At 42.3% G+C, this 13476-nt stretch overlaps 1 protein-coding gene across 1 annotated transcript in view; it reads right to left on the minus strand.

The window, feature by feature from the left end:
* Window positions 1-5195: 5195 nt before the first annotated feature.
* LMNTD1 (lamin tail domain containing 1) overlaps window positions 5196-13476 on the minus strand; it is a 1007849-nt gene continuing 999568 nt past the window's right edge. Inside the window, exon 17 of the mRNA XM_069228593.1 lies at window positions 5196-12228. Within this exon, the coding sequence (XP_069084694.1) occupies window positions 12088-12228 (141 nt within the window). The 3' untranslated portion in view covers window positions 5196-12087. The remainder of the gene's footprint in view (window positions 12229-13476) is intronic.

A 13476-nucleotide genomic window follows, 5' to 3' on the forward strand; every position in this document is an offset into this window, starting at 1 on the left:
GTTACAAAGAAACAATGCTGTGCTTAAACTGAGAAATTATATATAACGAGTAAACATGTCAAACAGCAAATGCTCTGACAAATAATTACTTAACTGCAGATAAGAAACACAGGCTGTTCAGTTTTAATCAATTTTTAAATACAAATTTACAAAAATGAGAATTTGACCAATTTTGTAGCACACAATAATAACAAAAACACTCCAAGAAAGAATCTCAATGAAACAAAGCAAAGAAATTCAAAATAAACTTGAACCGTTAATAATGGTCGAACAAAAATAAGTTCAGTCTGCACCTTTCTACACAGTTCTGGCAATTGGAGATTTCTGCAGCATGGATTATCTGCCCTAGGAACTTGTGTTTTTCAAAGATCTGGCATACACTACATTTCTGATCCAAAATTTTCAATAGAGAAAATTCAAGAGGCTCTGCTGCCACCTACAGGCTACCAAAGCAATTGGATATATATTTCCCTTTGATCATAAGAATCTGAGTCATTGGAAAACAACAGAGGGCCGGACAAAATCTTGTAGAGGGCCGAATGTTGCCCTTAAGTGGCAGTTTGGAGGACCTTGTTCTAGGTGAAAGTTAAAGTCTCTGAGCAGGGTGAAGGTGCTGGTATTGATTATGAGGGGTGCTAATAAATCCATGATATTGCTGGCAAAATTGGTGTGGGGTCCTGGTGGTCTGTATACTAGGGTTCCGCCTGCATAGAAGTTGGCTGTGATGAGTATCTTGAACGTGAGATGTTCCATGTAGCTGGTGGGGATGTCCCTGTAAGTGATGCAGCTTTTGGTATCTTTGAATATTTTGGCAACTCCGCCTCTAGGCTTGTGCTGATGGTCCTGGCTAATGATCTTGTAGCTGGCAGGGATGACAGTAGAGAGGTCCATGCCAAAGTTGGGTTTAGACATGTTTCAGTGAGAAAGAGCCTGTCCACAGCATGGTTGTGCAGTAAGTCCCATATCTCTGTAGCATGTTTGGTGAGCAAGCGGGTGTTGAATAGTAAGCATGCAAGTCTGACCTGTTGTTTGGATGGTGCCTGGTCTGTGTGAGTGTGAGCAGATGGATTGCTGGGTGCTGTTGATGCATGAGTGGTGGGTACATGGTTCGGGGGAGTGCATGAGAACTAGTAGGAGGCACATGTGAATGCTCATCCCATGTTGTATAGCAGCAGTGCAGCAAATGGTGGGCGAGGCTAAGAACGTTGAGGACCCCTGCAGGATATCAGTGGGTAAGTGGAGAACCAGGGTTCCTGGTACTGGGCATGGTCCAGGCTCGGACAGGCGCAAACGAGCATGCCTTTTGTGTGACAGTGGAGGTCCTGCTGCGCGCTTCCTCTGTGTAGCCGTGCTGCACCCACCATTGAATAGACCATGGGAATAAGGAGGAGCACTGGGTACAGTGAACAGGAAACTAGTGGTGTCACTTCGTGTGCAGACAGAGGGTATTGGACAGAATGAAATCAAAGTCTCCTACACTGACATTTGATTGTAGTTGGAAAGGAGTTGAAGAACTACTGGTCTAGTGCTACCCCCTAATTCATGGGTACTCGCAAACATTTTCTCAGGGGCCACAAAGTTTGGTATGTGGTGTGGCCAAGCGCTGCATTGATGCTAGCAGGGTGGGGGTCAAAGGGAGATCAGGCACTGGGGGAGGTGAATATGTGGTAGTGTGGTGGGTGTGGCGGCAGTAAAGAATATACATCTTGTGGCAGAATAGCACAGCATGAAACCAGAAAACCTGGGATTAATTCCAGTTCCCACACTTTACCAAATTGTGTTATCCTAGGCAATTGTTTAATTTCACTTTCTCTCCATTTTCTTCATTATTGTATGTAAGAGGACCTCCCAATGCATGACTTCGAGATGTGTACTGTACAAACCCTTCTCCTGTGTTTGATTTAATAAAGTATAATGTTGTTCATGTAGAACAGGAAACCAGGCCACCCAAAGGGTGCCCATAACAATTGACTTGCCTCTTAGTTCACTATTGGCATTTTTATCAGGGTGGGTGGGGGGGGATGAATGTTTCTGAATTTATATTTGAAAACTATCACTTCAAAAAGTTCACCTTTTGAATTTTTAAGAGACCGTATTGTATTTTTAAGCTTTTGCTGCAAGATGTCTTTAAGAATAAAGGTGTTTCTGCAGTTAAGCAGCACAGGACAACCTAGTTACTTCCTTTCTTTATCTTCAAATACTGTAATACTGTTTGAATAAAAGATTGCCTGTTAAATTAACATCTTTTCAATATTAGTGCTTAGTCAAGTAAACAGTAGACCAGTGCTGCAGCCCTGGGAGCTGCAGGAAAAGGTCAGGAGAGCCGCATTTAAGTATCACTGTCCTAATTCTAAAAAATCTAACCTTTGCAGCATGAGTCCATTTTCTCATAGAGAAGGACAGTCACTGGAGAATGAAGAAGGGACTCAGTTCTGTCCAGATCCTGTGGTTGAAACACTGAGGCTAGCATTAAGCCCTGTCTTTCCAAGATCCAGAAAGAAGGGTGGGGTCTCATTCTCCTGGGTCAGAGGTGTCAACAAATGCAGGCGCAAGCTCCCAACAAAACTGGTGTGGCTGATGGGCCTGAGATATGAGCCTGGTAGAATTGGTGCATCTTGGTGCTTCTTCTGTGCAACCAGTGTCAGGACAACGTCGAAATAAAATTGGTGCCACCAGCAGACCTGAGATGTGAACTCACCCGGGGCTGGTTCCCCTTTGTGCTACTGTCTTTTTCGTATTCTCTGTGCTACAGGAGGGAGACATGATGTGGCCATGCACTGAGGGGAAAGCTGGAATTCTATAGTTTTTCTTTCAACAAGACTTTCTGTTCATTGACTATATGGCCATGTTCTTCTCAACAACCACCTGAAGAACAACTGAGAGGGGTTCAACTTCAACAGATGGAGGAAATGAGGAGATGGCTCTGGTTGGCCAGGTGACATTGCCACCGCCTCCTCTCCCCCACCCCCAACCACATACACACACAGGAGGAATAAGGCTGAATTTTCAGGTACAAGTCTTTTGAATCTTTAGAGAACAGATAGACTTGTTCTCCTGACCCACACCGATGGAGGGAGTGAGACTTGGATGTAGCACTGAGATGACGAGCTGGGCTTTTTCTGACAGTTTAATGAAGTTTCAGTAGTTAACAAGGGTTTGATCCCCAGAGTGCCTTTATTTCCCAAGTGTACCCTTGAATTTTAACAGTCAGATTTCTGAAACAGGTTGTCTAGAATTAGGGGAAATATTGTCATGCCACCCAGCACTTTTACCTGTCTCGGGGCTACTCACACCACTTTCATAGGGTCTGAGTGCAATGTATACACTGTGGCTGAAACTCTCCTAGCCCTCCTCACCTCCTGACTATTCCTCCTAATGATTAAATCTAAAGTCATCAGCTCAAATGGTCACACTTTTATGGTGTATGTAAGCCAGGTGATTCTAGAGGGACCCTGTACCCTTGGCACTGCAAGCAAGAACTGGAGTAATGTTCCTCAAGCAAAAGATGCAGAAGTTATGTGGTGAGCTGTTGCAAATGGTAAATGGTGTGACACACATGGTTTAAACTATGAATTTCGTAGGATAATCTACCCAAGCTGAAAAAGGAAAAAAGAGAGGAAAAAAGCAAACAAGAAAAAAAATTCCCAAAATATTTAGAGCTGCAGCCTGACAGGAAATTATTGAGTACAACAGAACCAGATTCTGATCCAAACTGGTGATGATGCAGATGCATGGAGGGAGTGGGTGTGCTCTGTATGATGCATGAATGCCTATGCATTGACACCCCAACCAATGATTTAACCGTTTTAGGAGCTTTTTTGTTCCCACTGCTAGGTGGAGAGGATGCCAAAACATTCATAATGGGAAAGAACCAGACTGTTAGAGTACTGATAGGACTCTCTAATAAGCATTGACTCTTTTCCCCCACATCAAAGCTGCTAGATATTCCAAAAGTAAAGCTATTTCTACTTGTGTGTAAAATATTTTATAACACGAAGCAGCAAAGTTGTGGTGGGGCACTGGTTGGACTGCTGTTTGGAAGCAGACCCCCAGCCCCTTTTCCAGGCACCCGCTCACAGGAAAAGATTGCACTCTATCCGGCATGCCATGGCTTTGCCAACCACCCATTCTCTCACCTCTGCCAGAGCTTATCCCTGCCTGGTGGGGACCACCTGTCTCTACCACACCTCCTTCAGGTTCTCCTGCCCCACACATTTTCTGTGTTAGGAGGTGTTGCATTTGTTCTTCACAATTTCTGGCACAAAATATCTTGACCATGGGACATCCTTGGCTAGGATTCGGATGCACCAGTTGGCCAGGAAGGTTTAACATTTTCTCAGGACAAATGGCCTCATTACAAGTGCGCTGTGCAGACACTGCGCATTTCAAGGGTGCTTGTGCACCCTGCGTGCAGCAGCTTTTTGCAGCATTACTGCCAGCTCTATTATGAGCCAGGAACAATCCTGCCACACCTTTCCCAATGGGCTGACGGGCAGGAACCTTGGCTCTGGCCCATCAGCCTGGCGGGAAAGTTTTAATAGGCCCTGTGAGAAGACCTCCATGTCCGTGGCAAACTTCTCACCATGGGGCTGGCGGGATGACGGTCGACCCTAGTAATGAGGCCCAAAGTCTGGAAACTTTGCTGGCTTCGAAAAAGAAACATTTACTGATCATGCATCACTTCACCTGCATTGTTATTATTTTTTACAACCCTTAATTATTCCATACAGTCAACACAGCAAAACATTTAGTAGCTGTGGTCTTGTTCTGTTGGCTATCGAGTTTCCAAATCATCAAGGATCCAGTTGTTGTGCGATTTTTTTCCACTTAGGAGACACAGTATGGGAAAAAGTATTTGTTGTAGTGACACGTACATTTTCAAAATTACATTTTTTACCTTTAAGATATTTTTCTGGGTCCATTCAAGCTTTATGCATGCAGCCCTGTGGAGAAAGACTATTAGCAATAAGGGAAACTTTAGAATACATTGCTCTCACTTTCCTTCACTGACTGTATGTAAATTCTTGGGTGATCTTTAATTTTTTATCCCTCAAAACAAGTGAGTACACAAAAAACCCTTATGTATCGTAGCAATATGATTAAATGATAGACCCCAAATTGCACCATAGGGAGGCAAGCCAAAACCCCCAGAGAACAAGTTGCATCACAAGAGGAGGACAATGCTAGGAAGTCAAAGGCCATCCGCTCTGGAGCCCCTGTTGACCAACCCAACTAATGTATTTAGGTCACCCTGCGGACCGTCAGAAAATACAGCACAATCTAATATTTGGCTTCTGGGTAAAGTTTGTAATGAGAACAATCTCCACAACAGAATACGCAAATGAATAAGTTACGATTTATGATAGATGCAGCTCTTTATTAAGTAAGAAAAATACCGATTTATGAAAGATGCAACTTTTTATTAGGTAAGAAAAATAAAAATCTATTTGGAAGACACTTCTTTCACATCTTTCACATATTTCAAACCTGGTGAATCCTACCTTGAATATGGTAACTACTCCATTCGTTGTAGCCTGTAAAGTACACACATTGCATGTTTCGTATTGTTTTATTGAGTGCTCATAATAACATTCTCAATGGTAGCACAAACACAAAATTCTTTATGAAGTTGTCTCTTTCTATCTTGGTTCATTGAAATCCATTACTATGAAGTCGCCTGAAACAATGTGGAGGAGGGGGCTAGCAAAGAAAATTATTAAACATCCATAGGTTTTCCTAGCAGAGAATTGCCCTCTGTCCCTCTGAATGTGTCATAGACAAATAGGAGTTAGACGGATGAGATGACACAGCATAAATGTGCCAATGAGCACGTACCCTCGACAGGATCTACATGTACATATAACCTGCTCAGAATCTACTTGTCCTGGGCCAGTGGTTATTAACCTGTGGTCTGAGGACCGGAGTGGTTTGGGAGGCCTACTCAGTGGGTCTGCGACTGTGTTACAAAATTAAATCCTATTAAAATTAATAAAGTATATATAAAAAAGCAAATTGAAAATGTGACAACTTTTTGTATAGTTCATTGTTAATTAACCAAAATATGTCAATGTTTTAGCATTTGTTTGGTGTACATATGCTTTTGTATATTTTTATATAGTTTTGACGTTCAAATCACAGAAATTGATTAGGCCAAGGGTCCCCAGCTTCCAATATTGACTTATTGGGGGTCCCCAGATTCTAGTAATGATTCAGTGAGGGTCCATGGAAGTCAAAAGATTAAGAACCGCTGTCCTAGGCAATATCCCACAAACCTTTCACATGAGTTGGTGTCACTGTGTGTCACCTTTTATGAAGTTGCAGAACTTTTCTCTATATTGCATTATAAGCTTTGGCAGGTGCCAAACAGACAGTGAGGGGCTCATTATGACTTTGGTGGGCGACAGAGGCCACCCGCCAAAGCCCCACATGAGGATGACTGAATTGTGGCTGTCCCTGCACAGGCCCTATTACGAGTTTCCCACTGGGCTGGTGGTTAGAAACAGCAGCAATGTTGCGGTGCAATGGGTGCGACAGCACCCATCTCGCTTTTCACTGCCCGTAATTCAGGCAGTGAAAAGCGTGACGGGGCTGTCCATGGAGCTGTCGGAGGCTTTCCCGTCCGCCAAACTCGAAATAGGGCCCAAAGTGATGGATTAAATGGTTGACCTAATCTTAACTAATGGGAATTCCTGTAGATCATGCTACATTTCATTGTTTTATGAGTTCTGTGGCATTACAGAATGGAACATGTCATATATTCATATGAAAATCAGTCGTGGCACTGCCTCAAAAAGAGCAGTTCACCACATACTGCTAGCTTACATCCCTTCTCAAGAGGTGACAAGTAACTCCAGATGCATGAGGGTGTTGCAGAGCACCAGCAACTATGATGATTGCTTAAAATGAGGACTCCAACGGCCCATAGAACATCCCGTCAGAATCTTCAGCATTCACAGCTGCTAACTGACTAAATTCAATAACATTACATTCTGCTAATAGTGTTGATCTGAAGAAATTCCCTGGCTAGCTGAGACCCCGTCTTTCTAGTCTCCTGGAGGTGCAGCTTGTCCATCAAGGCTAACATTGGCATAAAGGACAAAGATGAGGCAACCACAGCAAGCTGAATGAGGAGTCAAGGAGTGAGCAGAACAGCAACAGAGAGGGCAGCAAGGGGTTCAGCATGAGAACTTGTGGGGCTGCCCTCAGTCCCCGGCACTAGGAGACAGCCCTTTGTTTGTTAGTTGCACCTCATGGAGTGGTGAGGAAGTACTCATGGTAGCAGGTGAGAGCTTGTGAAGAAGCAGGAAGGTGCCACCTGGCAGGTCAGGTTAGTGAGGGTTTGTCTGATGTATGCATATGAACTGAATTAGGGGATAAACCATATTCACCACAGTTGCAGAGGTGTGAAAGACTTAGTGGATGATCCAGAATGAAAGCACTGAACACAATCTTTTATATTTAATGGTACTCATAGCTTGAGTTGTCTCTTTTGGGGGCTAACCAGGGCTTAATCTGAGTTCGTGGTTGCTGGTGGGGTGCACTGCCACTTATTTTTGGGCACCAGCACTTATATGTCTGCATAAGATGGTTCCCGAGTGCAATAGATGTAAAAACACACAGATCGGAAGACAGGAAAGACAGCAAAACCACCAGGTAGGGAGAAAGCAGGGACCTGCTAGAATGAGAGAAAGGGGCAAGGAGTGTCCGTTAGTGGATTGAAGACTACCATCCTTGGTATGCGGCACGCCAATGTTTAACTACACAAATTAAGCACTAAGGCAAACCCTACTAGACACTGAGATTGCGCTGTCCTGAAAATCCCGCCATGCATGAAGCTGACCTCAAATTGAGGGTGTAACTCCATCTCCCTTCCACCAAGTGTGAAAACATTTCTAAGCATTTTATGTTGCTCATCAAGGCCCTATCAGTCTGAGAGTACGCCAAAAATTCTGGTTCCTTAACAGTTCAAGGCAGGACAAAAAGCACAATACCATCACTGCACACAGAATTCTATGTACTACAGAGGTTAAATTGTTTTAACCGTCCTCAACTGGTGAATTCCTCTACTCATAATGATGGCCACATTTTGGATGTTATTTTCTCCAATATACCAGGGTTATGGATCAATGAGACAGTACTAGTTTCTTGGTCCAATCTTAAGGTGGTGAACTTCAGTTTGGAGTAGGCTCATTAGATCAGCCCGCTATTTAAGCCTACACCGCCTATAAATAGTAAAGTCTGGAAAAATGTGTATTCCAGACTTGGTAAATACACTTAATCATTCTTTCTCTTTACAAAGGATACCCTACTCACGGCTAATATCTTTGCGTACAGTGGATTGAAGCCGCAATTACTGAGCATGTCCCAGTAAAATTAGTTAGGGGCCGTAGGGGAAGACGCTCCACCCCGTGGTTCCCTCAGGAGCTTCAGGAGTTAAAACATAAATATGGAAAACAAGAAAAGTTGTGGAGGAAGGAATGTAATGAGGAAGAGAAAGTGAAATATAAAACGTGTATTCAAGACTTTAAAAATCTTATTATATCTGTGATTTTTTTTTTTTTCTGAGAGTATATTGGCGGCTACGAACTCCACAAAAGAGCTTTTTAAAATAGTTGTGCTCCTATCTAGTTTACCATCTACTACCATGTATGGCTTTGGTCAAGGGTTTTGTGATCAACTTGATGCTTTTTTAAAAACAAAGTTGAGGATATTTTTGGCAAGCTGAATGACACTAACTTGAAAGGTGGCCTGTTCCATGGTGTGAGATGGGCGGCCAGAACCTTGCACTCTAGTAAGTCTTTCTTTACTTACAGAAGACAGAGTTGCCAAACTTATTGGCCAGACCAAATCTGGAGCCCTGTTTGATCCATGTCCTCCAAAATCATGCATGAGATTAAGGAAGCGGTTGCACCTCCGTAACATTGTTATTCAACTCCATTTTGGAGTCAGGTTCCTTTCCTTTGGCATTGAAGAAAGCTTCCATTCTACCTTTTCTGAAAAAGCCTTCCTTGGATTCTAAAGATGTGAAGAACTATTGACCCATCTCTCGTCTTCCCTTGGTAGCAAAGATGTTAGAAAAACATATGAATTTCACCCTGCCCAAATATGTGGCAGAGAAATGAGTGTTAGATCCAGCACAATTTGGTTTTAGGCCTAATCACAGTACAGAATTGGCCTTGGTGGTGGCTACTGACCAAGTGATGAGTCTACTGTACAGCGGAGGGAAGGCAGCTTTGATTTTATTAGATCTGTTGGCGGCTTTTGATACTGTTGACCATGAGATTTGCAGAGCATGACTGGAAGAAATCCGAATAGGAAGACCTGCTTTAAAGCTGGTACACTCTTTTCTTTTACAGAGAGAACAATTTGTGGCTCTAGGAGAACTTAGATCAAAATCTTTTACTTTGCCTTGTGGCGTTCCACAGGGCACGTCCTTGAGCCCAACCCTTTTTAATGTTTATGTGGCTCCTTTGACAGAACTTAGCTGTTCCTTTGACTTTTCCCCATTGCAAATGCCGATGAATCACAGCTAACTGTTTCCATTGCTAACAAAACAAAAGAGACAGCCTTGAGGTTTCCTAATTGTATGAGGGCTATCATACAATGGATGAGTCAAAACAGTTTTATGTTCAATTCGACAAAAACTGAGGTCCTTTTGCTTGGAAAGAACTCACCATCATGGAACCAGGATCAGTGGCCTTAATTTATGGTACCTCCCGGGACTCCAGTATCTACGGTAAAAAACGTGGGTATCTTATTTGATGCACGTTTGTCTTTTTTTAATGCACAAATAAACAAACTAGCATCTTCCTGTTTCTATTTTCTGCGTATGATTAGGAAGATCCTGGTTTGTATTTTTATTGATTTGCAGAAAAAAGTGGATAATGCAGTGATCTTGTCTAGATTGGACTACTATAATGCCCTATTCTTAGGAGCGAATCAGTATTCTTTGAATAAATTTTAATGTCTTCAGAATGCAGCAGCCAGACTTTGGAAAAAGATACCCAAATTCCAGTTTGTCTTGGATACTCTAAAAGAGCTACACTGGCTGCTGGTGAGGTAAAGGGTCAAGTCTCTCTGCCTTGTCCACAAAGGAGCTATTCAGGAGCTGCTCCTGAATAGTTTAAGGAAAATATCACGTGGTATACCCCTAGGAGATCATTAAGATCCTCCAGTGCCAGAACGATCAGGGTATGTCAATTTAGAAGATTGAGCTGGGGAGGCAGAAGATTTAGGTTTTTGGCAGCTCATATTTGGAACTCCTTGCCTGTTCAGTTGAGAGGCCCACCTAATCACCTGGGCTTCAGAAAACTGCTCAAAACCTGGTTATTACCAGGTCCAGCTAACAAGGTTTAATGTATAGTTGGTTAATCTAGTTTGCCTCCATCAGAATCACATGAGTCCGTGGTAGTTTTTAGCGCCAAGCACCTTTGGGCACATATGCACTGCTGGGACAGGGCTGCATGGCTTTCACTGTTCAGATCACTACTGAGAATTGCACAGTGGGTAAAGGAAATTCAAAGCAGCCCAAACCTCCTTTGATTAAGAAAAAGCAAATAGGGGAGTTGAAAGAGAAGCTGACCATTCAATACAGCAGGGATATGCCACACACGGGGAGAGTCTGAGGTGAGATCACTAATGCTAGATATGCAGAAAAGTCTACACATGATAGATGAGACAATACACTTGCTATCTATCAGAATTGATCCATGAAGGAACCTTTAGAGAGGCAAGTAACCGCATGGACATACCAGAACGCTGCATTTCTGAACTAGAACAAGATGTAATGTATGCTAAGAAAAGCTTCTCAAAGCCCGGCACCCTAGAGACATCAAATAGTGGTAAATTAGAAATGTATATGGAGGAACTCTTAACATTCTTTGACAGCCCAGGTCTTGCATATACTGTAGAAAGAGCTAATCATACTCAGACACCACAAGCTACATCCAGAGTTCTTCACGGCCCATGCTGGTGTGTCTTCATAACTATAAAGGCAGTGATATGGTGCTGCAGCTGCTGAGAGAAAAGGGGGCTACATCACACAAAGAGGTCATTGCCTTTTTTATACCCAGATTTCATACTAGCCAGGAGAGCATATGCAAATGTAAAGAAGGTGTTACAACAGTTAGAATTGGAATGTACAATGCAGTATCCAGCCATGCTCCAAATAATTTGGAAAGTGAAGTCACAGACCTTTGGTGATCTCCATGTCTCAGATAACGTGCAGATACAGGAACTTCCTAAGGCAAGGGAGTGAGGAAATGTGGCACCATCTCCAATGCAAGAAGATGAATGAGGACATGGAGGGCTTAATACAATACAATACACACAGACTGTCATAATAACTGATCTACATAAGGGAATAGAGACTACCCAAATATTACAACTATCGATCAATGCCTAAAAAATTATTTTGGAAACCAGTTTTAGAAGATGTTTTTCAGGGGATCTCAACATTAGCATCTGATAGGATGATTTAAAATCCTAAATAGTATATCAAATGTGTACCACATTGGCCTTTCTGCCATTGTCAGCTTAGTGCTGTTCATGCTTTACTGGGGGGAGAGGGAGGGAGGAAGGAGTGTGGAACCGGAGGTAGAAGAGAAGATCTAGTTTGGAAGTGCCTAACATGAAAATATTATTTGGTAAAGTACATGTAACATATTACTGCAATATTTGACAAGCAAAGTGAGATTCACACATTTTCAGTGGAATAAGGAAACCTTTCCTTTTCAAGCTGAATGGTGGGTATTGAAAATGTCTTTTACAAAAGAGCACCACTTTGCTGATCAGTCTCCAGTAGTGACATACAATGATGATACAACATAAAACCAGCGGATTCTACCACTTAACATGGAGGAGGAGGAGAGGCTGAAGATGGCTTAAGGTCAGTGTCATGTCATGACCGTGTGCCTTCAGCCTACCTACATTTGTCAGGTTATATTTTTGTTACTGCTTTTGTTTCTGGTTATAATCATCCTGAAGTTCTTAGCTGGTCAATGTCTGGACCCAAGACACAACTCCTACATGACAGAAAGAAGAGTCTTTGGCTTCATATCATAAAGCACATATATTCCATGGATATCATTAGATGTTAGAGAAGAGGCTTGGAGTCAGGGACGCCTGGCTCGGCAGCCTGATATTGTAGGATGAATTTGCGAAGTACTTCTGTAGAGCGGAACCCGAGGGCACGGTGGAGCCTAAGTACATCACTCCTCTTGAACTGGCCTGAAAAATAATAGAAACAGAAACAGTTCATGAACGAAACGATTGCATGAACATAGAGTCAACATGGAAGGAAGGAGGGGCATGCAGGAGCAAGTCAAAAGCAGACAAACATGACATTGGAGTTGTCAGAATCACTAGATGTGCGCACGATTGCTGTTCTTCATTCAGACCAAATTCCCATGAAAGTGTTAACATTCTGCATTCCGTGCTGAATCACTACAAGAAAAAGCTGTTTGTCTCAACAAAGTACTAGGGGGCAGAATCGAGGAATCAGAAGAAAAACATTTTCTATTGGCAACATTTAAACATGTTAATGTGTTTCTGTTGGGTGAAAAGTGACTATTAGCATTTTTGCTCAGAGATATCCATCATATCTCAGCCATAATATTGAACTCCCAGCACTGTAAAACAATGAACCACAGCTTTATATCTCATCTAACGTTTAACTCTTTCAAAACATGAATAGTGAAAGATTATTTATGAATTATACAGATTTCTGCTAATCAAAAATGTAATGAAGGTACAATACAAACAAGCATACAAACAAAGCATTGCTCAAGAACTCGATGAACTCGGAGATCAATAGATGGGAGTTAAGCGCTCTCAAGAATGGAAGCTAGAGGTGATTTTGTGCTGTCTTCTCTATGCACACATAGGTGAACTTTATTAGTTCTTGAAGAGAGAGGCATGTTTTTCTCGTTTCTTATTTAAATCACTCTACCTGCCATATAATCAAGGCCACTGGAATTATGCGATTGTGCAGCCGTGGCAATTTTCACTTCATTATAGATTTGCTGCATTTGCCACATAATCCATCATCTGCTCTATAATCTGCAGATTTTAACAACAAAAAAATGTTTGCTGTGTGGTGGAAGCAAAATTGGACTGGCCACCTTTTTGTTGCTCATTGCTATATTTGGGTGTTAAACCGGTACAAATGAGGTGCAAATGATGCCCAGACAGTGTTACTAAGTTTAAAAATGACAAAATGATGAAGTAATACTATTACAAAATGTGCCGAATTATGCCTCTTAATTTAGGTTTTCTTTCTGCATAATTTACTCAACCGTGCCGCATTTTGGCCCCCTCGTTCTGCATAATTCCAGTGGCCCTGCATATAATTCAGCATTCCAATGTCTCTATGGCACATCCTACTTATACTGCTACTTCCGTAGCTATTTATGATTAAAGAAACATTTTATTGACGTGTATTGAAAACATAGACTCAGGTGATAAAATGTAACAGTG

The sequence above is a fragment of the Pleurodeles waltl genome, chromosome 4_1 (genome assembly GCF_031143425.1).
Source record: "Pleurodeles waltl isolate 20211129_DDA chromosome 4_1, aPleWal1.hap1.20221129, whole genome shotgun sequence".
NCBI classification, from domain to species: domain Eukaryota; kingdom Metazoa; phylum Chordata; class Amphibia; order Caudata; family Salamandridae; genus Pleurodeles; species Pleurodeles waltl.